Here is a 27,466-nt window from a genome sequence, read left to right on the forward strand (position 1 = left end):
CTAAGGTGGTCTAGATGAATGTTTTTTATTTTTTAGTGACATACATTTCTTTTAAACCCAACAATTGCTACAAGAGCTATATATGGGCTCCAGTCTTGTTTGAGTTTTACCCAGCATGTGTATGATTTATAGTTAACCCAACTGATTACATCTTTTAATTGTGGTGCATAATAATAAACTATATGAGGGAAAGCCAACCCACCCCTCATTGTAGGTCTATGCAGACCTTTAGAATGCACACTTTGTCTTTCATGTTTCCATACGAATTTTAATAGCGTATCCTGCCATGTTTTTAACGTCATGTGTTTGACCAGTAAAGCCAGTCAAAGGGTACATTGGTAGAGAAGAAGAATGCCAATCACCAAATACTGAATTGCATTGTGTCAAATGCCTAACCGGAAAGAGAAGGCTTCATCTTCTGTTTATTCACCTTGTTATTTATTCATGTATACAGTCTGTCTCATATTTGTGCAAGTCCCGGTGATTAAGAACAGAATCTAATTTGGGGTAAATGGATTTTTAACCAAAGAAAGACAATGAATTCTTTCCAGCAAGGAATTGTTGTAAGTTAGGACACTGACTGGAAGAAAAGGTTCAAGGTGAGGGATATTTCATTTTTAAAGCTTTTGATGTAAGAAGATTTTCCTCACAGAAAAATAGGTATCTTTAAGACAGAGGGGCAGATCCTCAGATTGTACAGTTGTGATCGCTCTATTGAAGTCAGTGGAGCAATGACACTTTACACGGGGTGAGGATCTGCGCCTATTTTTTCTTTTGTTTCTAATTTTCATGTATGTTAACATTTTTTCTAACTTATGGAGTATAAAAATGAAACAGATTTGGGGGAAGATATTTGCATTTTACTCCTCTTAGTTTATTCTACAAAAATAACTAGAAAATAAACTGTTTAATGTAGTTACAGTATAATTAAGTTCAAATTGCCCCATATCCTTTCCCAGCCAGGAGGGTGTACTGCCAAGTAGGCATTATAAAACTATGGCTTGAGAAAGAGAGCATGGTTTGGAAGATAATCTAGGGATGGCGCTACGGGAGTGGTTAGCTAAGATTTTGGTCAGTGAAAAAGGTACCATAGGAACTATTAATGTGCATTATTTAAAAAAAAAATCTGTCCAGGATCTTTTATTATAGGATTAATTTCTAGTCCAAGAGCACAATATTTCCCCAGTTTTTAACTCAGAAACTGCAAAGGTTTTATGAAAAATTTCCCCCAGACGAGTTTAGAATTTGTTCCCTTGATCCTACAGATCAAGAACCTTGAAACATTAAAAAAAACTATTTTGAAACTTTTTAAAAGCCTTCTTGTATGATGGTTTTACAAGGTGAATGAGATGTGGATTTAGAATGAGACCGAACTTCTTTTCATTTGTGCCTTAAACTAGGATTATATCAAGTAGACATTAAAATAAAGTATATTGAAAGAACAAAATTGTCTCACTCTTCTTTAGACTAATCCTATCAGAAATAAACTGAAGTGATAATGTAACTTTTGCACACTATTTGGCTCAATGGCATGACAACAAAGTGAGTTTACAGGCTGATCTATGGCTTCATTGTGGTGCTGACAGGTTCACTGTATGTTAAAGAATAATACTTGCACTGCTCATAAAGACAACAATCTCCAGTACTGATAACGGTGCCCATATCAATAGTATTAGAGGAATTGAAATGACAGCTCTGACCTTCTAGTCTCATGAAATACGTCTTTCTTTGGATTACTGTGCTTGCACAGAAGGGAACAAACAGTGCAGAATAGTGGAGAACAACTTACTTCCATACAAGGTATCCTTGTACATGAGATCAGTCCATTCCTCCTAGGTGCACAGCTTATGTGGATGCCACAGGCTGGATTCTGCAGCCTGCCAAGTTCACTTTGCACCATTTACACAACAAAGTGAATTTAAAGTAGCCAGACATTTGCACTGCTTTGCATCTTCTGGGCCAGCTCTCTCTCAGCTCCACTGTCCAGTGTAAAGGGGAGCAGGGGGTGGGAATAGGAGGAGAAGGAGCATGACAGAATAAGGCTTTGCTATACTTGATCCATCCCTGATGGATCTTCTACTATGTGTAAATTAAAGCTGTCCCTTTCCACCCCATATCTTTAATTTGAGCAGGATCACGTCACTGAGAATAAGGGGAGTGTGTTGTGCTTCCTGTCAGCTCCCACTTTCATTGTGCCCAAGCAGAGGTTGGACCAGCAAAGAATCAAGGCCAACAAGTTCATGCCTGATGAATTTAGAGATTGAAGACTAGGTCAGTTTTAAATGTTCATCTTTACAGACTTGCATAGTCAGCATAACAGAAGTGTAAAATTTAGTTAATTCTCACACATTTTTTAATACCAAGAATAGTGGTGTCATATTTGTTAAAAGTCACAGGTACTGTTTTAAACGGTATAAAACACACGCCATATTGTCTGAATTGACATTTCATTTTATGTGATAAATCCTGATGTGACAGTGATTTTTGCAGTAATAAAATTAATTTTTCAGTATTACAATTATTTTAATTTAGCAACACTGCAATTTCAAACCTACTTGCTACTTACAAGTATTTAATAAAAAAAAAACACCTCAACCTAATGTTGTCTAGCAAGTGAGCCATTACATGTATTACCATGGCATTTACACATCATGACTATCAGCCATGAGTCACAGGTGTTAATACATTTATAAAGCTGCAGAACAGCAGCACTGGAATAATGGGAAATTAATTCAGCTTTACTGTGCTTAATATTCATTTGCATTGAAAATAAAATGAATGATTAAATGATAGTACATCTCAGTTTTGGTTTTAGAAAGCCACTGTGTCCCTTATCCCCACAAATCACCAGATGTAGCCTCTGAAGAGACTGAACCAGTTCAGTACACAAGGTTTGGGCACTGGGGAGGAAAGAAACTCTTCTCTTTACATTTTTCATTGCCATGTAAATAAGAAGAGATAACCAAATCACATGTTACTATGCTACAACAGCAGATAAAACCCAAAAAACTGGAGAGTTGCTTCTATCCACAACAACAAAATGATATTTAGTGCTTGATGCCCACTTGATATTTTTAGATTTTCAAGACCTGAAAGTCAGTCGATAAGTTTGCTATGAAAGTCAAAGTTCAACAGATCATAAATTTGGGAGAAAAGTCCAATTTTTAGAAGAATATAGAAAACACTACTATTTACAAATACAAATAATAATTCAGGATGGAGGTTCAATAATTTACTATTCAGTGTTCTCAAAGCAAGACTCGTATGTTCAGGGATAAGTTTCTAGAAATTAAAATAAATAAATAAAATAGGGTATGCTAGTTACAAATTGTTTTTGCCTTTCTCACCTTCATATTTTCTTATATATGATCAGGAGGCCCTGAAATGACAATTTTTTTCCAGTGTACTAACCACCTACCTTTCTTCATTTAAATTCCTCTGGAAATCCCATTTCTTCTTTTCAGCCCACAAATGCTAAACTACATTAATATAATGCTATTACCATTCACCCCCATTTGTTTATGAGCAAGAAAGTTCTAAGTTATCATCACACTCTGGTCTCACAGTGTGTGCTGTCCTTTATTAAGATTGTGAGCTCCTTTGGGTAAGGACTGTGTCTTTATTTGTGTTGTATATGGCATATACATAACACATATTGTTTAAAAATTAATGGTCCATAAACCATAATGTTACCTTTTGGGTAGCTAGACATATGATAAATGCAGGATGGTTTAACCTGCTCCGATTACTTGGCTTCTGTTAGAAATCAGATCCAATGCAGTCAGAGCAGTGTTGTGTGATATACAAAAACACCACACCCCACAGGTTCAGGAATCTTCTGCCCACCAGTGATTGATCTCAGGTGAATTGCAAGTCATGGACTGAGGCTTAGGATACTGGGAGAACAGTGTCCATTTGCCCTGTTAGCCAGAGAAAGAGCACTATGTCAGTAGCCATCAGAAGAAGAATAGAAATTAAAGGTGGAAAAAATGACCTAATCCACCTCAATCAGTATAAATTATTCCCTACACTCTCTCTCCCAGTGCTTTGCCCAATCTAGTTTTAAATTGCTCAAGGTAAGGGTCCTCTATTTCCTTTGAAAAACTTCTCCATAGTCAAACATTCTCCAACTACCATCTACGTATACTGTAACTTCCATTAAGTGCAAAACATGCCTTCTGCATTTTGTTTAGAGCCAAGCATACTGTCAGCATTTAAATAGGGAATAAATTGAACAACTACTGGTTATTATTAATTAATGTCTAAAGTGGCAAATTTAGACTTGTTGACTCAGTTTGCACAACGAAGAACTGTTACTACCAGGGAGTGCATGTTTTTAAATGGTCACCTTAAAATAAAGGGAAGCTGAACAAAGAGTGGCAGCAGCAGCTGGAATCATGTCCCTATGTCCAAACAAAGTTTATTCATAAGACTGAAGGAGATCATGGCACAGCTGCAAGGGAAATACTTATAAGTCAACAAGCACTTCAGAGCAGAAGAATGGGAAACATAACCAAAGGACTGAGAACTCTCTGTAGAGTTAGAAAAAAATCTTAACGTCAACAAGTCATATTTCAGAAAACTGAGACTGAATCACCTCATATAATTTTTAATGATTACAGATGTTTATTGTAACTTCTATTATTTATTACCATTACTGGATAATACAACATCTCTCTCTCTCTCTGTTCCTAAACAAACAACTTTAAATGTGACTAGATTTTTCTAATCTAGAACACATTTTCTTTTAAAGCATTAACAGTGGAAAATTGACTGGTACTTTTGAAGAGGTATGGTAGCTGGTTACACCCCAGCCCTTAAAAAGAGCATATCTCATAAGTAGTCTGTACTTTCCTTAGCTCAGGAGCTATATCCTCCATTGTCTTCCTCCAACATGATTTTAAATTGGGCAATGTTAGGTACTTATATGTCCCTCATAACCACAGTACCAGAGCACCACACAATCTTTAATGCATTTATTCCCACAAACATACTTGTGAGTTAGGGAAGTACTATTATCCCCCTTTTGCAGATGGGGAATGAGGAAGAGAGAGACTAAGGCCTAGACCCTCAAAAGGGACTTAGCCTTTGCCATATTGAGCATCACAACACCTAACTTTCATGTGCCTAGAAAAAACACAGGAACACCACTACAATCCACAAAGCTTGAGTTAGGCACATACACTCCCTATACCATGAACGGAGAGAGATAGGCACCTTAGAATGTCATCCACAAAGCCAGCATGATAGGGAGCTGCCTAAGTTAGCCAATGGGAAATCACAACAATTAGGGTGTGTACTAAGCCCTGCTCCTCTTCCAGAGGTAGGTCCTGAAGTCTGGGCTGCACGAAGGCACCTATCTCTGCTTGTGATTCACAAATCAGGGAAAGACAGGCATTTGCCTGACTAAATCATGTGCAGTGCCAGATCCAATAGGCACATTCCTCACAAAATGGCTGGGGTGTGGGGGGGGGGGGGGGGAGGAAGGGACAGGAGAAAGATGTCCCTTAAACCTTGTGGTCACGGTACTCCCCTAAGATGTGGGAGAGTCCTAGTTTTCAAGTCCTCTCTCTGCCTGATGAGGAGAAGAGATTGAACAGGGATCTGCCACCTCTCAGGTGAGTGGTCTAACCACCAGGCTATAGAGTCATGCTAATTTTTGCTCTCACCCAAATAATATTTAATTATTCAATCATTTAATTAAAGCAGAACTACTTACATAGGAGAGATTGAGGGAGCCCCACATCAGAATATCCCATAAGCAATGGGTAAAGCACTCACTTGAGAGATGGCTCTATTCAAATCCCTTCTCCTCATCAGACAGCGGGTGGGAGTCCCCAGGTGAGTACCCTAGCCACGAGGCTAAAGGTTATAAGGGAGGTCTGCCTCTAGCTTCCCACCCTTCACCTCCCTGGCTGTTTTCTGTGGAGTTAGGTGGCCTCTGACAACCATCTTTCTCCTGGTTCATGAACTGCTCTGGGGCTCAAGTAAGAGATAGGTGCCTGGTGATCTAGGGTGAGATAGCAGTGCACATGCTCAGAGGTAGAAACATAAGCCCTGAGGGAACTTTTACAGCAAAAACTTAAGCACTAAGCAAGGCGCCTATGGGTTCAATGGCAGCTAAGCAGGAGTTTTGTGGATAGCAGAGGTGCCTAAAAACAGGAGTCAGGTACTTAAGTACTTTTGTGGATCCCACCCTAAGTGACTTGCCCAAGGTAACATAGGATGTCCATGACAGAACAAGACTTCCATCCAGGTCTTCAGTGGCCTGGGTAGTGCTCTAACCATTGGACCATCTTTCCACAGGAACTTAAGGAGTTTAGTTCCTTGGGTTAACATAGGTGTTGCTGCACTGTTTCTGACCACAGGTTATCTAAGATGGGGACATAACCATCTTCTGAAAGTTTTGCTCATGTTGTCTCCTGATGCAGGGCATGTGGTGCTTTGCCATGGAATCCACATTCCTTGGGAGTCTTTTGTGCCAGTTGTATGTCTAAGTAGATCCACAGGAGAATTTACAAGGGGTTACACTTTGAGGAACAGGCTACTGTACTTGTGTTCTATTATGGGTTTCTGGTGTTGGAATTTGAATATGATAGTATACTTTGGTTAAGAGTGACTGACATAATAAATATATTAATAGGAAAAAATGTAGCATATAACCACACGTTCAGTATTTCTCTCACACAGTGAGTCAAATTCTGCAGTGGAAGAGCAAGGGAGGTGTAAATCAAATCCACATATGTAAGTAAACGCAAGCCGGGATTCTGCAGTGGGAATTCAAAAAAGGCAGGCAGGTTTAAGTCTTGGATATAGTGGACTAAATTTTTACCTCAGTTACACTGGTGAGACTCCAGAAAGTCAATTCTGCCATTGGTTGTCCCCCAACGATTTCAGTATCAGTTGCATGTAAAAGGGCAAAATTTGTCACTTGCTAAATGTTATGTAACTACATACAGTGATCTCCATTACAAAGTCAGCTTACATCAATAGATGTCACATATAGGAGATAATATAGTAAATGTTGATTTTTGATTCCTCCCTATAGTAATTACATAATTTTACACATTTGCAAATTGATTGGTAATTAAAATATATCTCCAAACTAAATATTTGTATTCTCACCAAGTAGGACATGCTGTGTAAATAAAAAGCTGCCAGTTACCATGGAAGTAAGGAATACAACCATGTTAGCGCCCTGTAACTTGAAGCTTTACCAAGTATTTTTGTCATGCTAAACACTGTAGGGTTAACATAAAATCTTATCTACATACACACATCCTAACACAACTGGCTGGAAACACTGAGAACATTTTATTATGTCTAATTAATATGAACCATATTGTTAAGTCCTTATTCTACCATAGCAGAAAATAGAGCTTTGTCTGTGAAAGAGCTAAGGACTTCAGAACTAGGCCCTATGTGAGGACAGAAGTTCTCAAGTATCATAGGTTGAAAACATTTAACCACAAAAAACTGCACAAATGAAGTGATTTACCTTTTCACCTTCTTCTCCTTTATTACCCTCAAAGCCACGTTCTCCCTGTTATGAAAAAAAAAAAATCACAAGATTGATTGACAGGAAATTTTAAGCAAATGTCATATACATAACAAACAATCTACACAACTTCTATTGCATTTAATTGTATTTCAGGTTAAAAATAAGGCTTGACAAGACTACACAACTTGGATACTGAATATCTTTTCAGCACCTCAAAAGATCTGAAACTTATATGGAAAACTGGAATGGCTTTCTACGGGTTTGGCAGCTAACTCTGTTTATAGTCCAAGATACCAACCCTCTCATTCTGAAAATCAATGTTTTATTTATTTTATTTAAATTTATAAGTGTGACTTGCCAGGTGTCAAGGCGCTGTTCAATCATTGTGTATACAAAGCTTATTCAACCAAGACCACCTCTCTATGAAAAATGTACAGAATGATTTGAGCTTTGCAGCATATGCTGAAGGTTACTATATCCCAAGTTCAGATGGATCCAAAGGGAAGTGGATTCCTGATTTGAGTATCCTTCACCAAAAAAGACCAGTTACCATTTTCCTCCCATTTAAATTATGGAATTCTTAGATCAAGCGCTGTACCTGAACATAAAAGCTCTGGTCTCTAATGTAGTCAAGATGCAAACTAACAAAACTAACATCTTTAATTTACCCAGATATTAATGTATATGTGACGGGTTCCCTCTGGGGTACCACCTAGAACTGGGGTGTGACGGGTTTGGGCCCTTTGGGGTGTCACCTTATGTGCTGGGATGCCACTGAGTCAGCCTATTCTGCCATCCAGGGTCCCCTTTACCTGGCCTTGCTGGATTAGGCTCACAAGCCTCTTCCAGCCAAGCACACAGGCAGGGCCACACCCAGCAGCACAGAGAGACACAGATCCACTCAGGAAAGATTCAGCCTTCGGGGCTCACCCCAACACTCTGTACCCCTTAAAGGGAGTGGGCACCAAACCCAAAGGTTTTATGAAATTCGCCCCCTCCCTCAATGTGGAGAGAAATATGCACAACTTCTTGCCCACCCCCCACCCCCGGTTAGAAATTACCTAAACTGGGTTATATTATAAACAAGAAATAAGTTTATTAACTACAAGAGGTGAATTTTAAGTGAATATAAAAGATAATAGACGGAACAAAGAAGGTTACTGACCAAATAAAGCAAAATACGCAAGCTAAGCTCAATATACTTAAGAAACAAGCTACAAAATGTAAATTCTCACCCTAAATGTTATTTTTAGGCAGGTTGCAAAGTTTCTGTGGTCCAGAGTTCCAGTAGGAGGGTGGTGAAGCACTGGAATGGGTTACCTAGGGAGGTGGTGGAATCTCCTTCCTTAGAGGTTTTTAAGGTCAGGCTTGACAAAGCCCTGGCTGGGATGATTTAGTTGGGAATTGGTCCTGCTTTGAGCAGGGGGTTGGACTAGATGGCCTCCTGAGGTCCCTTCCAACCCTGATAGTCTATGATTCTATGATTATATTCCTTTTGAGACTGGACTCCTGTCTCAATCTAGACTCCCCCCTTGCCTTCCCTTCAGGTGGCTTTAACAGTCTTTTTTCTCGGGCAGACAGGCCATGGAGAGGAGGAGTCCCACTTGCCTTCCTCCCCACCCTTAAATAGGATTTACATAAGGTGGGAATCCTTTGTTCCCAAACTTGCCCCCCCCCCCGTGAAAAGTTACAAGAAGTCCCACCTGACTCTGTAGTACAGGAATCGGCAACCTTTGGCCCACGGCCCACCAGGGTAAGCCCCCTGGCGGGCCAGGCCGGTTTGTTTACCTGCCGCGTCCGCAGGTTCGGCCGATCGTGGCTCCCACTGGCCGTGGTTCGCTGTTCCAGGCTCCAGGGGGTGGCGGGAAGTGGCAGACAGCACATCCCTATACCTGCACCGCTTCCCGCAGCCCCCATTGGCCTGGAACGGCGAACCGCGGCCAGTGGGAGCTGCGATCAGCCGAACCTGCAGACGCGGCAGGTAAACAAACTGGCTCGGCCCGCCAGGGTGCTTACCCTGGCAAACCGCGTGCCAAAGGTTGCTGATCCCCTGCTGTAGTATCACAGCATCCATGAGTCAGTGGCAATATGGAGCGTCTGCAGGAAGGCCAAGCCTTTTCATAGTCTATTGTCCTTGCTGATGGGCCATCAGCCCTGTCTGGCTTTTCCATTGTTGTACCTGAAGTGTTAGCAGTTGGCGTCACCCAAAGTAGCATATTGAAATACAGATGCATAGTCAATATTCCTAACTTCAGATATAGAAATGATACAGGCATACAAACTGGATAAACACATTCAGTAAATTATAAATTATATATCACATTCAGTAAATTATAACCTTTCCAATGATATCTTACAAGACCTATCTTGCATAAAGTACATCTTGGTTATGTCATATTCATATCATAAGGATATTTTCATAAAGAATATGGAGTGAAATGTCACATGGGCTCCCATTGAGCACCCTGACCCACTAGCCTGGGCTCCCACTCACCCTGTAATGCTGTGACAAGCTGCAGACACGTTCCTGGTCTCTCACTTTCCTCAGCACACAGGTAGAGATACACCCAGCTGTAATAACATGCAGACTGGCTTTCTGACTAGCCTCTGCATGGGAAGGCTATACAGCTAGGGCACTTACCAGCTTCTCAGGTGCACACCACCTCTTTCAGACACACACCTCTGTGCTCTCTAGAGTGGGATCTATCCCCTGTTTAGCTGTGGCTCATAGCTAACAGCCAGAACAGTCCTTTTACTGGTAGGCACTATGCCCTCCCTCTTTGAATTGGGCTTGCCTCCAGCTGCAGAGTTCATGGAACCCTCACCCACCTCAGTGGTCTCTAGGATTCCACCCCCCACCTCTGGACTTCCCTCTAGGACATCTTCCTATGCTTTCTAGAGTGAGGTCTGTCCCTTGCTCAACTGCAACCTGCTGGCAGCCAGCAACCTGGACAGTCTTCTCACTGACAGGCAATACACTCTCCTCCACCTTTGAGGAAAAGCTGCTTTTAGCCACTGGGCAGTAGGAGCTGGTCTCAACCACACCCACCCCTGGAAGCAGACTGTTTTCTACTGCTGAAGAGGAATTAAAGAAACACTCTCCCATTCCCCCAGCAGTTCCTGAGACTTCACCCTTTCCCTCTGGGGTTTCAGCACAATATTGTGCCTTGCTGCTGACAGACCCCTTGACAGCCTGAGCTACATTGAAAAAGTCATTCCCAAGTAACAATTGTGTTGGGTTACCACGTACTACAGCCACAATTAATTCAGCTTCCAAATCCCCAGTTTCTATGTGCACTTTAGCCAATGGCACAAGGATTTTGTGACCTCCTACAAACAAAGTCTCTGCCATCTGCCCTGGCAATATGTCTTTCTCCTGAACAAGGTCTCTTCTGACCACAGAAATGTCTGCACCTGTATCCCTCCACCCAAGATGTTCCTTGCCATTAATTCTGACAGTCTTTATGTGTTTCCTGCCTGGCTGTGCAGAGGCTACTTTTACAAACCCTGTATGATAAGTGGCAATTGCCTGAGGTGCCTCTGTGCTCTGGGTAGCAGCGTTCCCATGAGTTGCTTGCTGCCTGTTCCCACTCAGCACAGGGCATTTATTCCTAAGGTGCTCAGTGGAATTACAATAGCAGCACCTTCTGGGCTCTTCTGTTTTTACAGGGGACTTGGGCGAGGACAAGAGGAATGGACTTGGGGAGATGAGCATCCAGCCTCCCATCCACCCTCCCTTTCCCCAGGAGTTAAACAGAACCCTGTTTTCCTCCAAACTTAAAGCCCCCTGCCTGTGATTTATTTCTAATAGATACTTGGGTTTGTTCAAATTGATCAGCTAGAGTAGCACGTTCATCAACAGTCTTTACCTTTTTATCCCATAAACACTGTTTTACATCATCATTACATAAATTCAGGAAATGTTCCTGAGAAACAAGATCACACATTTCTTCAAAGCTTGTAATACCTTTTCTCCTTACCCACTTATCCATCAAATCTCTCATCTGGTTTACATATGACACATTTCTCATTCCAGCACCTCTCTTAAGGCTTCTAAATTTTACTTTATATGTTTCAGGTATAATCTGAAACCGTTTTAAAACCATTTCCTTGAATTTACCATAATCTGAAGCATCTCCAATTGGCATCTTATTGAATATATCCAGCGCTCTCCCAAACAACTTTGCAACCAAAGTGGGCATCTTTTGGTCTTCAGGAATCTCATGGAGTACACACAGCCTCTCAAAGGTGATGAAATATTCAGCAATGTCCCCCGTCTTGTTGTATGCAGGACACAATCGTTCCCATTTGTGGATTTTTGGAGAGCTGTGGGGGTGCTGGTTCCGCTTCTTTATCAAATCCAGTTCATGCTTCCTCTCTTTTCCCCTCTCCTCCAGGCCTCCATTTCTTTGTCTTGCAGTTCCAGGGCTCTCTGGTGTGCAGCTTTTTGCTTGGCCTCTTCGGCTTGTGTGGTTCTCCAGTGTGCAGCTTCTTGTGCATTAATCTCCATTTGTTTTAATTCCATTTGTCTTCTGTCTCCTTCTCCCTCTCTTCTGCCTGCAATCTGCCATGCTCCAGATTCTTGCTAGGTTCACTTTCACTCATTTTCCTGTTTTTCTGTTCATACTTCCCTTGCCCGAAATAAGCAAACAGAAAATAACAAAACTGGTAATCACTTTGACTGAGCTCTAGCCACTACACTTAAAACTCATTTAAAATCATCACCAGTGTCTCAGAGCAACAAGCTGTGCATATGACCCTGCTTGCTGCGCAACTGTGAGGGGTTCCCCCCGGGATGCCGCCTGCAACTGGGGTACCACTGAGTCACCTGACCTACCAGCCTGGGCTCCCACTCACTCCGCAATGCTGTGACAAGCTGCAGACATGCTCCTGGTCTCACACTTTCGTCAGCCCACAGATAGGGACAAACCCAGCTGTAATAACATGCAGACAGGCTTTCTGACCAGCCCCTGCATCAGAAGGCTACTCAGCTAGGGCACTTACCAGCTTCCCATGTGCACACCTCCCCTCCCCAAAATTATACTGTCTTGCACTGCACAGAGAACTGTATAGCAAAAGCTCACAAAATTTGCCCTCTCCCTCAATGTGGAGAGAGAGATGCAACAGCTTTCTGCCCCAAGTATGATTTCCACACACTGGTTTTAGACAAAACAAAACCAAGTTTATTAACTACAAAAGATAGGTTTTAAGTGATTATAAGGGATAGCAAACAGATCAAAGCAGATTACCTCGCAAATAAACAAAACCGTAATCTAAGCTTAATATACGAAAGAGATTGGATACGAGTAGCAAATTCTCACCCTAAATGATGATTTAAGCTATCTGCAGAGATTCTTAAAGAGCAAGCTGCACTTGCTTGCAGCTTAAAACCCCAGGTACTCCTTTCACAGGCTAGAAATTTCTCTAGCCTGGGTTCAGCCCTTCCCCCAGTTCAGTCCTTCTTCCTCAGGTATTTTCAGGAGTTTCCTTGGGTGAGGAGTCAGTGAAAAACCACGATGATGTCACTCCCCTGCTTTAAATAGCTTTTGCATATGGGAGGAACCCTTTGTCTCCAGGCTTAGTTCCCATACTTTTTAGTGGAAAAACACTGGTATTTCAAGATGGAGTCCAATACCAGGTGAATTGGTCACATGACCCTGTAGGGTCACAGCAGACATAACTCCTGTTTTTAGCGTCCTCAGGAAGGCTCCCAGTGGGAGATTCTTCTAAAACCTATTATTCTCCCTAATGGCCCTTCCCAGCCAGCCATCTAGACTGATTGTATTCTGCCTAATGGGTGTTCTCAGGTGTAAACACATTTTAATCGATGTATAGACAATATCACTAACTTCAGATACCAAAATGATACTTGCAGACAAATATGATAATCATATTCAGTGAATCATAACCTTTTCAAGGATATTGGACATGATCTATATTGCATAAAATACATCATAGTTATGCCATAATCATATCATAATATTACTATGAAGAATATGGGATGCAATGCCACAGCATACACCCTATTTAATGAGAAATGCAATCAAAGTTCTATTCCTTCAAGTATAGGAACAGGCAAACTACCTAATCCAAACACAGATTCCATACTCCACATCCCCCAAAACCATCTAGCAGGAGGTGGTTCTCATTTCATCTTCCTTTCTTAGCATCCACATCCATAGCGTTGATATGGCATACGTGAACTCTATAGGTCTGGAGATCAAGAAAATGGAAATCTCCCAAATCGCAGCACATGGTATTTCTCTCACTTTACTGCAAAAATTCCTCATTTTTATTTTGTAATCCTCTCTCCCCCTCTAACTTCACCTTTTGAAGAATTCCATTCCCTTATATAGAAGCCTAAAGTTTAAATGAGGGTAGGTGAAACAGTAGGCTACAACATGCAAGCTTCCTATTTACAGTATGTTGCCAAATAATTCAGTTGACACAGCATCATGAGCTACATCTGAGAATCAAGTTCAAAGTTTTGAGATGCACAGATTCATATACCAGCAAATAGTTCTGGGCTTTCCAGCAGCTGTTTGTGGTGGCTGCATTATGCTTACAGTTTTGGCTAATGTGGTTGGTGAAGTCAACAGCTTAGATGTCAGTTTTAGTAGTATGCCTAAGATAAAGTATGCAGAACTTAGTCTGGGTACGATAGCAGCCCATGCTTTTCTATTGGAAAATATGCATGTGGTGTTTGTTAAAATAATTTAGAAACGTTTCTTCATTTTTGTTTCTCTGATATAAATTCTGATATATATGTCCCATTATGCATCTTTGATATATTCCTAAAAAAAGGCATTTACTCCATTTAGCTTCATCAGGTGTAAGATTGCAAATCTCTTGTTTTCACAGTCACAAAATATCAAATTCATCATATAAGTTCCCAAAACCTGTGCAAATAAAGTGTGGCTGGGTGTTCTACTGGAAGAGCTGCTCTTCCAGTAGAAATTGAACTAATTCTCAATTTTCCCTACAGCTAGAATCTGAGCTCTTAGATTTTAATCAAACATGTAGTTTAAATATCTATGATGCTACTAGCGTTATTTATTTATTTCCAATATCATCTCTGGTGCACTATGTGTTTTCCAAACATTTGGAAGACACAATCTCTATCCAGAGGAGCTTACAGTTAAGCAAACAAAGACAGCAGGTAAGAGAAAAATGGAATAAATATACAGTTTCAATATCAAATATATATAAATAGGATAGGAAAGTTATACCCAACTTACTCAAGCATGAAAGCATCCAACAGCAATTTTCTTGAAGGCAAAAAAGCTGAGTATCATGAAATATGTGGTCAGACAATAAGACTAGATGACAAGTGGACGTAAACCACATAACAGTTCTGGGTTCATCATGCATTTATTCCCCACTGTGATTATTAATTGCCCACAATGTGTTTTTTCTTAGCAACAGTATATTTAGAGATGTTCGTGCAAATGAACATTTGCAGGATATCTAAAAGACTCTCTCCTCTCTTTCCACACTCAGACTCCTTTAAATATGTAGCCCTGTTCTTTCAATGGGAGTTTTAATAGTGCTATGTTAGTGGAATAATTTGCTATTTCTAGTTTTTAAAGCCTGGTCTACACACAGAGTTGAACGGAAATAACTAAAGGAGTGATTTTATATCATTTTAGTAAAACCAATGCAATTTTCTACATACACACTCTGATATCCATTTAAGCCAGGCTTATTGCAGGTGGAAGAGAAACAGATATAAACGAGCCCACATACAAAGTTGCACTGGTTTAACCAAACCAGTTTAGTTTACCCCTAAAGCACATGTTCCAAAATGGTAGCCTACACAGAAGCGCACCTACCACAGGACAGGACGAAGCCATTTCTGAACTGGTTTAGTCCATATCTATCAGTAAAAGATACTGCTAAATATATACATATTGCACACAAAAAGCTACATTAAGAGAATTATTAAGGTTGCAAAGTGAAGCACTTAGGAAATCTTAATTTAGCCTTAATTTAGCATATAACTTTAATTACATAATCACATACCATTTTTATCCACAGGATAAAATGTTTTGTCTCATTCAATGCACAGGAAGGACAGTGCCCACTCAGTGAGCAATTATTCAATATTTTATTTTATCATCACTATTCAGTAGTGGCCCTATGTCTTATTCGCTGCACAGTTATCAAACCCGGTTTTCAAATCATAATAGTGCTTCACACACAAATTATCATCACAATACCCCCGTGGCATGAGAAGGTTGCATTATCCCCAATTTACAGTTGGACAGTTGAGACACAGAGAGAGTAAGGTCAAAAGTTTCCACTAATTTTGGGTGCCCAATGTGAGACAACTAGGGCCTGATTTTTCAGAGTATTTAGCATTATATCGTACTTTATATGTTTGAAGCAAAGCTCCCATTAATTTCAGTTGCAGCCTTGAGTGCTCAGCCAATCTGCAAATTATCCCAGGGTCTCAAGTCAGGCACTCAGACAATGAGGAACACACAACTACTGACCATCTGTGGAAAGTTTAAATGAGGTGTCTAGCACACCTCCTGCACCCCAAACCCCTTCCCTGAGCCCTCTCATACACCCCGCACCCCTCCTCTGCCCCAATCCCTTGCCCTGAGCCCCTTCCTGCACACCACACCCCCTCCCGCACCCCAACCCCCTGCCCCGGCCCTGCATACAATTTGCCCTCCCAGATGTGGCCCTCAGCCCAAAAAGTTTGCCCACCCCTGCTCTAAGGTAATTGAATATTGCCCTAACCATGAGACTATCCTTTCTGTTCCTGCAGTCTCCTGCCTCATTCATGACACACCTTTCAACTTCTAAATTAAGGATAGTATAATGTATACAAACAAAGGGCCCAAATTAAGATTGCATAGGCATATACTACTGCATGCTCAGTTGCTTTGTAACACGAAGGAACCACGAGGGGGATGGAGCTCGTGCAGTCACACTGGGGGGTAACACATGCACAGCCTGATCAATACCAGGAGCTGTAAGAGGCCTGAGCATGCTCAATGAGGATGGAATCGTCCACGTTTCTAGCTGCTAAGAACTGAAGTAGTATCTACTGTGTGTGTGCACACAGTGATTTTTCTAAAGCTTATAACTTGGCCAAATTTGGGCAGACATGGCCACCCTCTTGCCAAATTTCAAGTCTCTGCTACAAGATATGGGGGCGCTTTAACTTTTTAAAGAAAAGGTCACCAGAATTTTTTAATATGGGTAAAACAATGTTTTCCCCTAGCTTTGTTCTTGGAAACTGCTGAACCATTTTGGATGAAGTTTTCCAAAAGCTTTCAGCTTGAGCAGACGGGGATGAAAATTTCAGCCCAAATGCTTAGAGTTTGGCAAAGTTATAAGCAACTAAAAAGCAAAGTCAGAGGGCTTGTCTACACTTCCCGCCAGACTGGCGGCAGCAATCGATCCAGCGGGGGTCGATTTATCGCGTCTAGTATAGATGCGATAAATCGACTGCTGAGCGCTCTCCCGTCGACTCCAGTACTCCACCAGAACGAGAAGTGCAAGCGGAGTCGACGGGAGAGCATCAGCTGTCAATTTACCGCAGTGAAGACACCGCGATAAGTAGATCTAAGTATGTCGACTTCAGCTACATAACTTCAGCTACGTGAATAGTGTATCTTAGATTGACCCCACGCGGTAGTGTAGACAAGCCCTCAAAGTGGGAAGTGTCAAGCAACCTCAACAGCTTCTTAAGTGCCACCAGCCCTGCCTACAATAAACATGCATCTCTTTATGAATTACATCTTTTGGAGTCTTATGTCTTGCTAATTGAACATTTTGGTGCTGTTATGGTATTCTGTTCACGAGTACAATAAACATATTTGTCACATTTCCAAGCAGTGTGAGACAGCTGAGGCTAGAAAATTCCTGACCCAATATCTGGAAAGATTATGCTTTCTCATGAATATAAAAAGAATGAAGGTATGTTTGTAGCAAAGTTCTTTTTTTTAAATAATATACTGTAGCAGAATATGTTTCTGGGTGTTTATTGCCACTATGCTTGCATGTATATGTTCAGATTGAGGTCTATTGCCTGTCCCAAGATCTACTGCCTGTAAAATAATGCTTCATTTATCACTCACTTATGAAGGAGGTTAACAATAAAAGTTTTATGTAAGTGACATAAAACATCTAAATGAATGAAGTTTAACTGTTGAATACATGGAAATACAAATCTCAAACATAGAACAATATCATGTGCATGAATTTTAGACTTTCCTGTCAAAAAACCGAAGAAAAGTTTGTTCTTTAAAACTTGAGTATTATTGTTAACAAGTCTTTTAAGATTACACTTTATGGATAATTTGATCTAATCAGAGCTAGCAATATATTACCCAAACTGCCAATATGTAACACCAGCCAAACAGTATAATGAGAGTTCAACAAGCAACATAGCTTCATCCAAACTTTTAGGACAGAATGCACTGAGGTGGTGTCAAGGCAGCACAATCAGCCCATAGGGTGTAAGGAATGCCTTGTATTGCTTTGTAGTGACCCCTGCCAGTGTTCTGAAGATATGTCACCATCAAACTCCCAAAATAAATTGATTTATTAGGCACCCATTCTGGATTCTAGGTGCTGAAGTGCATCCAGCCTTCCTGAGGGAGACTCAATACCATGTGAACTCTCTGAGGGCAGGAATAAATAGGAGAATGTTGCACCAAAGAGAAAATTTGACTGGGAAGTCAGCAAGTGACCGCACTGTCATCCTCCTCCTTCCTGGGATTTCACCAGGAAAGGGTAGTTTTGAATTTCTGAATAAGCACATCTCCAAGCTGGGCTGGCATAGCCCAATTTTGAGGCCTAGCCAACTGATTCCAAGCTCCTAATGCAGAATGACATATGCAGGTGGCTGTGCCTGCGCAGGCTTTTCTCGTGTCATTTCTGGTGCCAGAGGCCCAGTGATAGAGTTCCACTGGCATATGAAATGAATCTTACACCCCACATGTAATTTAAAATACTGACCAATTTCTATAGATAGTGAACAGCTGGGAAAAAGAAGGAAGCTTCAGAAATGCAAATATACAAAATAAAACTAAAATGCCTTTACCTTGGAACCAGGAAGGCCAGGAACACCTACTAAGCCATCTTCCCCCTGAAACAAAATGTACATAACCTTCATTATTTGGCTCTCACTCACATGAGCAAACCACAAGAAAAATCAAAGACTACTTATTCCCAGCAATATTTTCAAACTAAGCAAGTCCCAATAGTTTTACAAGTGATTATGGATAGATATTTGCCTCTTTAATCATTTTGTATATTATATGTATTTTTACAGCAACATCCTGGGTATATGCTGTATAGCTACATACATACTGCTAATTTTTGTTGCTTTGTTCAAACTATATTTCACTCAGAAAATCGTGAATAATGACTAGTTGCAGTGCATCAAGGAGTACTGCCAATTCTCTTCATTTTACTGTGAGTGACAGGATTTCAGAGGTTTCTGGAGCCCATCATGTGATGACATAAGGAAGCTCCAGCTCCCTCACAACGTGCAGCCCTGCCAAAAGCCAGAAGAGTCTCCTCCGTTCGTTGTTTTCACAGGAGGGAAGGAGGAAGCAGAGAGCCCAGCAGCTCAGAGCGGGTCCAGTCCCTCTTCTCCCCTCTCTTGTGAACAACTGGGACAGAACAGCACATCTGCTCCCCCCCACTACTCCCTGCAGCACCCAGCCTGGGAAGGGAAATGGGGAGGGGTGAAGAGCCTCCATAGCTGCCCTCCAGCCTGGGAAGGGGGAGAGTTGACTCCACTGTTGCTGCCCCCTGGCCTCAGAGAGGGGAGTGAAGAACCCCATGAGAAGCAGAGGTAAGGAATAAAGGCCCACATTACAGCTGGGTGAACTATGGTTTTAAACTGCGTTTGGATGTTAGCCTGAGTGACAGACCCAAGGCACGTGACCAAAAGGAATGTGTTCATGAGAAACAAGAGTTGTTTCATGTTAAACTTGTAGTGACTCTTGAAATACCATTCTTATCTTATTTAAGGTTTGGGCTGGAGTAATAAAAATAAAGAAAACATGGTTAGTTGGATAATAGGTGAAGCAAACAATTGAAATACTTAGTTCAATAGCTAAGGAAAAATTCAGCAAAATAAGATAAGAAGGAAACCCTGAAAAGAAAGGGGCCCAGCCACGAATCTTGTCTTAACCAGGCCAGGGGGCAGGGTTCAGCCCCAACACTCTCTCATCTAGCTTTGGCTAAGGTCCAATAACCAGCAATGAAATCACTGGTATATTATAATGTATAAAAAGCAAGGTTTGTTTGGAATTTCTTTGTCGGTTCTTTTCCTCCTCTCTCTGGAGTCATGCCATGATGGGAAGATATCTCCTGCGCCTGATCCTGTTGTAAATATTTTGGGCAATACTTATAACTGTATTGTTGCTAGGAGTATAAGTATATATATGCTTGTATTGGTATTTTGTATATAACCAACACCAATTGGCCATTGGACTAATAAAGGAATACTTGTGTGGAAGCTGAGTCATAGTAAGCCTTAATAAATTTATTAGGAAAATCATTTCTAACAGCAGAGCAGAATTAACTGCTGGGCAGGGGCTGGGCAGATGTGCAAAAATCTCTGTAAGTAATTCATTTGGGAGAGTGGGCAACACTAATGGTCACACACACACCCCACAAACACACGGAAGAGCTGGGGAGAGTTAAAAAATATCAAAAGACAAATCAAAAATATAATCCCAACAATATATTTTTTTAAATCATGATTTTTGGGGGTCTGATCTCTTGAGGTTGGCAATATTAATCTAGTTATATGTTCAAAAGGTAATATTCTAGTCCTTCCTGAATGCTGTACCATTGCTTTATAACTTCTGGGCAAGAGCCATGATTAGAGAGTTAGGGGCATATTCTGAGGCTATGTCTACACTAGCGCGGTAAGTCAACCTAAGTTACGCAACTCCAGCTATGGGAGTAACGTAGCTCAGGGATCGGCAACCTTTGGCATGCAGCCTGCCAGGGTAAACCCCCTGGTGGGCCGGGCCAGTTGGTTTACCTCCTGCGTCTGCAGGTTCGGCTGATCGCGGCTCCCACTGGCCGCGGTTCGCCGCTCCAGGCCAATGGGGGTGGCGGGAAGCGGCGGCTAGCACATCCCTCTGCCTGCGCCGCTTCCGCAGCCCCCATTGGCCTGGGACGGTGAACCGCTGGCCTGATGTAGCTGGAGTCGACGTAGCTTAGGTCGACTTATTCCGGTGTCTTCACTGGCCACGTTGACGGGAGACACTCTCCCATCGACTTACCTTACTCCTCTTGTTCCTGGTGGAGTACCGGAGAGTGCTCTGCCGTAGATTTAGTGGGTTTTCACTAGACCCACTAAATGGACCCCTGGTGCATCGATCGCTGGAGTATTGATGCTGCGGTAGTGTAAACATAGCTTGATTGCCCTTTCAGTGATGTAACTCAGGAATAATTCCACTGAAATCAGTGGTATTACATCAGCGAAAGTGGTATCAGAATTAAGTTCTAATTTCAAAAGGTATTCATGCTGTGTTTCACAGAAGACTCCATCTTGAATCTTGCCAGGAAGACTATGATTGATTAAAGAAAAAATACTGATCTTTGTTGGGGAGCTTTTCAAAGTGAGGGACAATTCAACACTGCACTTAACACATGGCTTTCCAAGGAAAAGCATAACCAAAAGAAATGTTAAGAATTCATTATCGTTAAATGAATCCCTTCAATAAGCATGAACACAAAGAAGTAAAGCTCCTTATATGGTCAACCTCTAATTTTTGTCTCCACAATGGAGAAAATGAAAATGCTTCCAATGTATACAGTTGGACAATTCAATGAAAATATCTGTTCAATGTGCATAGGTAATCAAACAGTATGTAGTAAGGAAGGGCTAAGGAAAGGGTTAGGCCATTATATAAATTAATGGTATTGGTCTAACTTTGAATACTGCATTTATTTCTCATCACTTCACCACTAAAAGCATATAGCACAAACAGAAGAGATTCAGACGAGTGATGGAAATGGTCAGAGGTATAGAAAAACTTCCATATGTGACAAGATTAGGATTATATAGTTCTAATTTACTTATTAGATATACAGTAATAAAAGGCTAGAGATGGTAAAGTGGACTCTCCTATTTCTCCTCTCATAATAAAGTATATGGAAATACTACATGAAGTTAATGACAATAAATTTTAAAATTATTACATTAAAAACTTTTTTAAAAACCACACAATACATCTTGTGACAGTGAGTTTCTTCTGTTATTAAGATCAGGAACTTATCCGAATTCAATGAAGGATTGGACATTTATATGACTAACAGCATCTACAATTATAAAGAATAAAAATGCGTAAGATATAGACCAGGGGTCGGCAACGTTTGGCACGCGGCTCGCCAGGGTAAGCACCCTGGAGGGTCGAGCCCGTTTATTTACCTGCTGACGTGGCGGGTTCGGCTGATCGCGGCCCCCACTCACCGCGGTTCGCCGTCCCGGGCCAATGGAGGCGGCGAGAAGTGGCGCGGGTGAGGGATGTGCTGGCCGCGGCTTCCCAAAGCCCCCATTGGCCCGGGACGGCGAACCGCGGTCAGTGGCGGCCGCGATCGGCCGAAACTGCCACGTCATCAGGTAAATAAACTGGCCGGCCTGCCAGGGTGCTTACCCTGGCGAGCCGCGTGCCAAACGTTGCCAACCCCTGATATAGACACAAAGAGTGTCCTTTGCTCCTGGCAAATCACGTGCTGAGCCATTCAGGCTGAAGCCTACTTGCACTTTGAAATACACAAGAACATTAATTTATTAGCATTCCCTACAGAAGCTTTGACACTAGCTCAGAGAATTCAACCATAAAATCTCCTCCATTGCCCCCATAAATCTTCATGGGCTTTTCACCAGCAAAACTATAGACTTTGATCCCGAGTAACTCCCATTGCACTCGATTCACTATTTTCCATCCACATCCACTAAGTAACACAAACGTTGGAACTCTCACTTTTCTACCTCCAAGTCATACAAAATATACAAAAAGGACAAAGGAGGAGGAAGAAACTCTCACCACGCCCTAATACTATGGACAAAGAGACAAAAACAATTGACTCATCCATATAACTCAAGAAATTAAATAAATAAATACAAAGCTCTTTTGGTCTACAGCAATCTTATAACTCAACCCTGGTAAAATGGGGTTTTTATAAACTCCATTCGTGGCATGTTTTCCAGTCTCTGGATCATTCATTTGGCTCTTCTCGGTCAAAACAGATGTAAATGCAATGGAAAAATTCTTATAAGTTATTAAAAAAAATTCACATATGTAGATTTGCAGAAAACTAGGAATTCAGATACTTTTGACAGACTAGTAATAATCCTAGATAACAATTTTCTATCTTCACACAGTTGCATCAGTACAAACCAGAAAACATAAAAGCTTCTCTCCATAAAAGGAACAGGTCAAATGAAATATTTTTAGAAATCTGGTTAAATGATATTTTATCATTGATCATAGTCCATTATTTTAACATGTACCTGATTTTAAAGTATTAACTAGTACTAATGTAAGATTACTCAAAATGGTACCAAAAATTAATTAAGCACTAGATTACCTAAACATATTTTAAAAAGTAAGGAGAAACCTAAACAAATAATTTGGAACAATTTAGAATCATTGAGAATTTACAACATTTTAGAAGTTAATGTGGTATATAATATCGAATATATTAGAAATTAATGAGATTCCCTTCAGGGATGGGAAAGAAAAAATATTAATTACTTTAAAAACACTTAAAAGGGTAATAGATGTTTCACGGACAAAGTTTATGAAATCCAAGATGTCTGGATGTATCCCATCATCAATATAAAAGAAAAGAGTCCTATTATTTATGACTTGGGATACTACTTACAGTTTGGCTTAGAGGATGTATTGGATACATCAGAAACACTAGCCATGCAATTCCTTTTAATATCAATGAATATAATGCAATTAAAACCTACTCACTGTTTTGAAAATTTATGGATTTGTGCCTTTCATTTACCTTGAGTTGCCAGGCCTTTGGATCCACTCAAAGGCCCTGCCTTTTTGAAAATGGGAACAACTATTTTTCGTGGTAAAGAAATGGAGCGTAATGATCAAAAATGGACCACCACAGGGTCATACTAATGCTGCTTCCAAACATGTACAGAACAAGCCTAAAACCACTACAGGGGTTATGACTTTTTTTAATAAATAAAAAAAATCAGATTGTAAAAAAAATCACTATCACATTTTCCTTATCTTACTGGAACGCTTTGTTGTTTCTCTAAGCAAACTCCAACATTAATGGTTAGAATCACCTTATAAACTATTAATTTGATTTAAAAAAACCACACACACATTCAGCAAATACTTACTAGCACTCATACTGTGAATCCTGTACAGTCGTCATGTCATGGAGCCTGCTTTAAATGTTGACATTTTTGATTCATGTTCACAATTCAGTTACAGACCACAGAACACACACGTATTTTCAAAGCGCACTAAGGTCAGGGGGAACTGTCAATATTCAGCATCTCTGAAAAAATCAAGCTTTATGGGCCCAATTCAGTTTTGCCCTACAGCCCCTTTGAGCAAACTAGGCTGGCACAAAAGGACAATATGGCAGGCCTAAGCCCCTCCCCGAGAATACCCCCAATGCCACAGGGGTTCCTGCCAGGCACAGAAACAGCTCCTCTTGCTCTGTTCTCCCTCCACAGCAGCCCCAGAGCAGAAAGCATTCATACATCTCTGGTGATTCTGTGCCCTTGCAACTTTCCATACAAGTCAGAACACCCTCAGGAGATAACTAGCCTAAACTGGGGGCTGAACCAGTCCTGTCCTTACACTGGCCCCAGCTTAAGCCATCCCTTGGGTAGGTCAAATCGGGGCAACCTCCCCAGGCCCCGCGCTTTGGGGGGCCCTGCACTTCGATCAAATCGGGACTGTCCCAATATTTAGCCCTTTGTCCCACGTCCCGACCGATGTATGATCGGGACGCCATTTGTCCCGATAATCAGGTGAGGAGAAAGGGGGGAAAAGTGAGACGGGAGGTGGGTGGGCGAGCGGGGTGAGGAGCCGAACGGCAGGCGGGAGGGAGGTGAGGAGGCAGGCAGGTGGGTGGATGGTGAGGACGAGAGCGGCGGTTGGGTTGACAGAGGGGGCACGCCGGACGGACGGCGAGGAGACTAGCAGGGAGGCAAGTGGCGGGCAGATGGCGAGGAGGAGAGTGGCGGGCGGGTGGTGGTGGGAGGTGAGGAGGTGAGCAGCGGCCGGGTGGGCAGAACCCATCATCAGCATGGATGCATATCTTCTGGAATGGTGGTTGAAGCATGAAGAGATATATGAATCTTTAGTGCATCTGGCACGTAAATATCTTGTGATGCTGGCTACAACAATGCCATGTGAACGCCTGTTCTCACTTTCAGGTGACATTGTAAACAAGAAACGGGCAGCATTATCTCCTGCAAATTGTAACCAAACATGTTTGTCTGAGTGATTGGCTGAAGTAGGACTGAGTGGACTTGTAGGTTCTAAAGTTTTATATTGTTTTAATTTTGAATGCAGTTATTTTTTGTACATAATTCTACATTTGTAAGTTCAACTTTCACGATAAAGATATTGAACTACAGTACTTGTATTAGGTGAATTGAAATATACTATTTCTTTTGTTTTTTACAGTGTAAATATTTGTAATCAAAAATAAATATAAAATGAGCACTGTACCTTTGAATTCTGTATTGTAATTTAAATCAATCTATTTGAAAATGTAGATAACATCCAAAAATATTTAAATAAATGGTATTCTATTATTGTTTAACAGTGTGATTAATCGCAATTAATTTTTTTACTCGCTTGACAGCCCTATATTTTACACATATTTATTTAAAAATATGGCACACATATGCAATGAGCATGTGCTAGGAAATAAATCCTATTTGACTGATCTATGACAGTGGCTCTCAACCTTTCCAGACTATTGATTTATCTTGCGTACCCCCAAGTTTTACCTCACTTAAAAACTACTTGCTTACAAAATCAGAAATAAAAACACAAAAAAAAATGTGTCACAGGACTCTATGACTGAAAAATTGCTTACCTTCTCATTTTTACCAGATAATTATAAAATAAATCAATTGGAATATAAATATTGTACTTACATTTCAGTGTATAGTATATAAGAAGTATAAACAAGTCAATGTCTGTATGAAATTTTAGTTTGTACTGACTTCCCTAGTGTTTTATGCAGCCTGTTGTAAAAGTAGGCAAATATCTAGATGAGCTGATGTACCGCCTAGAAGACCTCTGCGAACCCCCAGGGATACGTGTACCCTGGTTGAGAACCACCAATCTATGATATTCTATTGAAAACAAAGATAGTGCAAATGAAAAACATGAAAACACTTGCTACTGAGTACTGAGAATAAAACAAGCAGGTCTTTCTGTTTACAAATGATTCTAAAAGATTCATAATCTCATATGGAAAATTCTTCGAAAATTAAGCCTAGCCAGCTGGATATTTCTATCATCTGTATTGATAAAATGGACACGATTTTCTAGTGATATTAAACTCTGGACAAATTGATAGAGTTTTGTAACTGTACTTGTTTCCTTAATGTATCTGTCCAAAGAGAAATTCTCTAAGGGTATGTCTACACTACGAGGGTAATTCGATTTTACTTAAATCGAATATGTGGAATCGATATTGCAAAGTCGAACGTGTGTGTCCACACTAAGGACACACTAAGGACAGTAATTCGACTTTGTGAGTCCACACTAACGGGGCGAGCGTCGATATTGGAAGCGGTGCACTGTGGGCAGCTATCCCACAGTTCCCGCAGTCCCCGCTGCCCATCGGAATTCTGGGTCGAGCCGCCAATGCCTTCTGGGTAAAAAAAATTTGTCGTCATCCGTCCGTCACTAACGCCCTCCCTCCCTCCATGAAAGCGCCGGCGGGAAATCAGTTCGCGCACTTTTCTGGTCAGTGACAGCGCGGACGCCACAGCACTGCGATCATGGATCACGCTGCGACCATCGCTGCACTTGTGGCCGTTCTCAACACCTCGCAGCTTATCATACACCTTTCCCTGAGGCAGATGCAGAGAAATCGGGCGAGGAGGCTACGGCACCGCCGTGAGAGCCTGAAGTCGGAGAGTGGCACAGAGCTGTCAGAAACCACGAGCCCCAGCGCCCAGGACATGACGTTGGCAATGGGGCATGTGGATTTTGTTGAACGGCGATTCTGGGCCCGGGAAACAAGCACGGAATGGTGGGACCGTATAGTGCTTCAGGTCTGGGATGAATCCCAGTGGCTGCGAAACTTTCGCATGCGGAAGGGGACTTTCCTCGAACTTTGTGAGTTGCTGTCCCCTGCCCTGAAGCGCAAGGACACCCGCATGCGAGCAGCCCTCACTGTCCAGAAGCGAGTGGCCATAGCCCTCTGGAAGCTTGCAACGCCGGACAGCTACCGGTCAGTCGCGAACCACTTTGGTGTGGGCAAATCTACCGTGGGGGTTGTTGTCATGCAAGTAGCCAAGGCAATCGTCAAGGTACTGCTCCCAAAGGTAGTGACCCTGGGAAACGCGCAGGTCATCGTAGATGGCTTTGCCGCGATGGGATTCCCAAACTGCGGTGGGGCTATCGATGGGACTCACATCCCTATCCTGGGACCGGACCACCAGGCCAGCCAGTACATCAATAGAAAGGGCTACTTTTCAATGGTGCTGCAAGCACTGGTGGACCATCGGGGACGGTTTACAAACATCTACGTCGGATGGCCGGGCAAGGTTCATGACGCTCGCGTGTTCAGGAACTCTGGTCTGTTTAGACGGCTGCAGGAAGGTATTTACTTCCCAGACCACAAAATAACTCTTGGGGATGTGGAGATGCCTACAGTCATCCTCGGGGACCCAGCCTACCCGCTAATGCCCTGGCTCATGAAGCCCTATACTGGCGCCCTGGACACAGAAAAAGAACT

The 27,466-nt window shown here is 41.7% G+C and overlaps 1 protein-coding gene across 1 annotated transcript in view; it reads right to left on the minus strand.

The window, feature by feature from the left end:
• The window catches only part of COL19A1 (collagen type XIX alpha 1 chain), a 331,665-nt gene that overhangs the window by 210,118 nt on the left and 94,081 nt on the right, over window positions 1-27,466 (minus strand). Inside the window, exons 10-11 of the mRNA XM_029912234.1 lie at window positions 18,564-18,608; window positions 7,499-7,543 (exon numbers count right to left, since the gene is read on the minus strand). Of these exons, the coding sequence (XP_029768094.1) occupies window positions 7,499-7,543; window positions 18,564-18,608 (90 nt within the window). The remainder of the gene's footprint in view (window positions 1-7,498; window positions 7,544-18,563; window positions 18,609-27,466) is intronic.

Source organism: Terrapene carolina, unplaced genomic scaffold (genome assembly GCF_002925995.2).
Source record: "Terrapene carolina triunguis isolate 2854851 unplaced genomic scaffold, T_m_triunguis-2.0 Scaffold42, whole genome shotgun sequence".
Lineage (NCBI taxonomy): Eukaryota > Metazoa > Chordata > Testudines > Emydidae > Terrapene > Terrapene triunguis.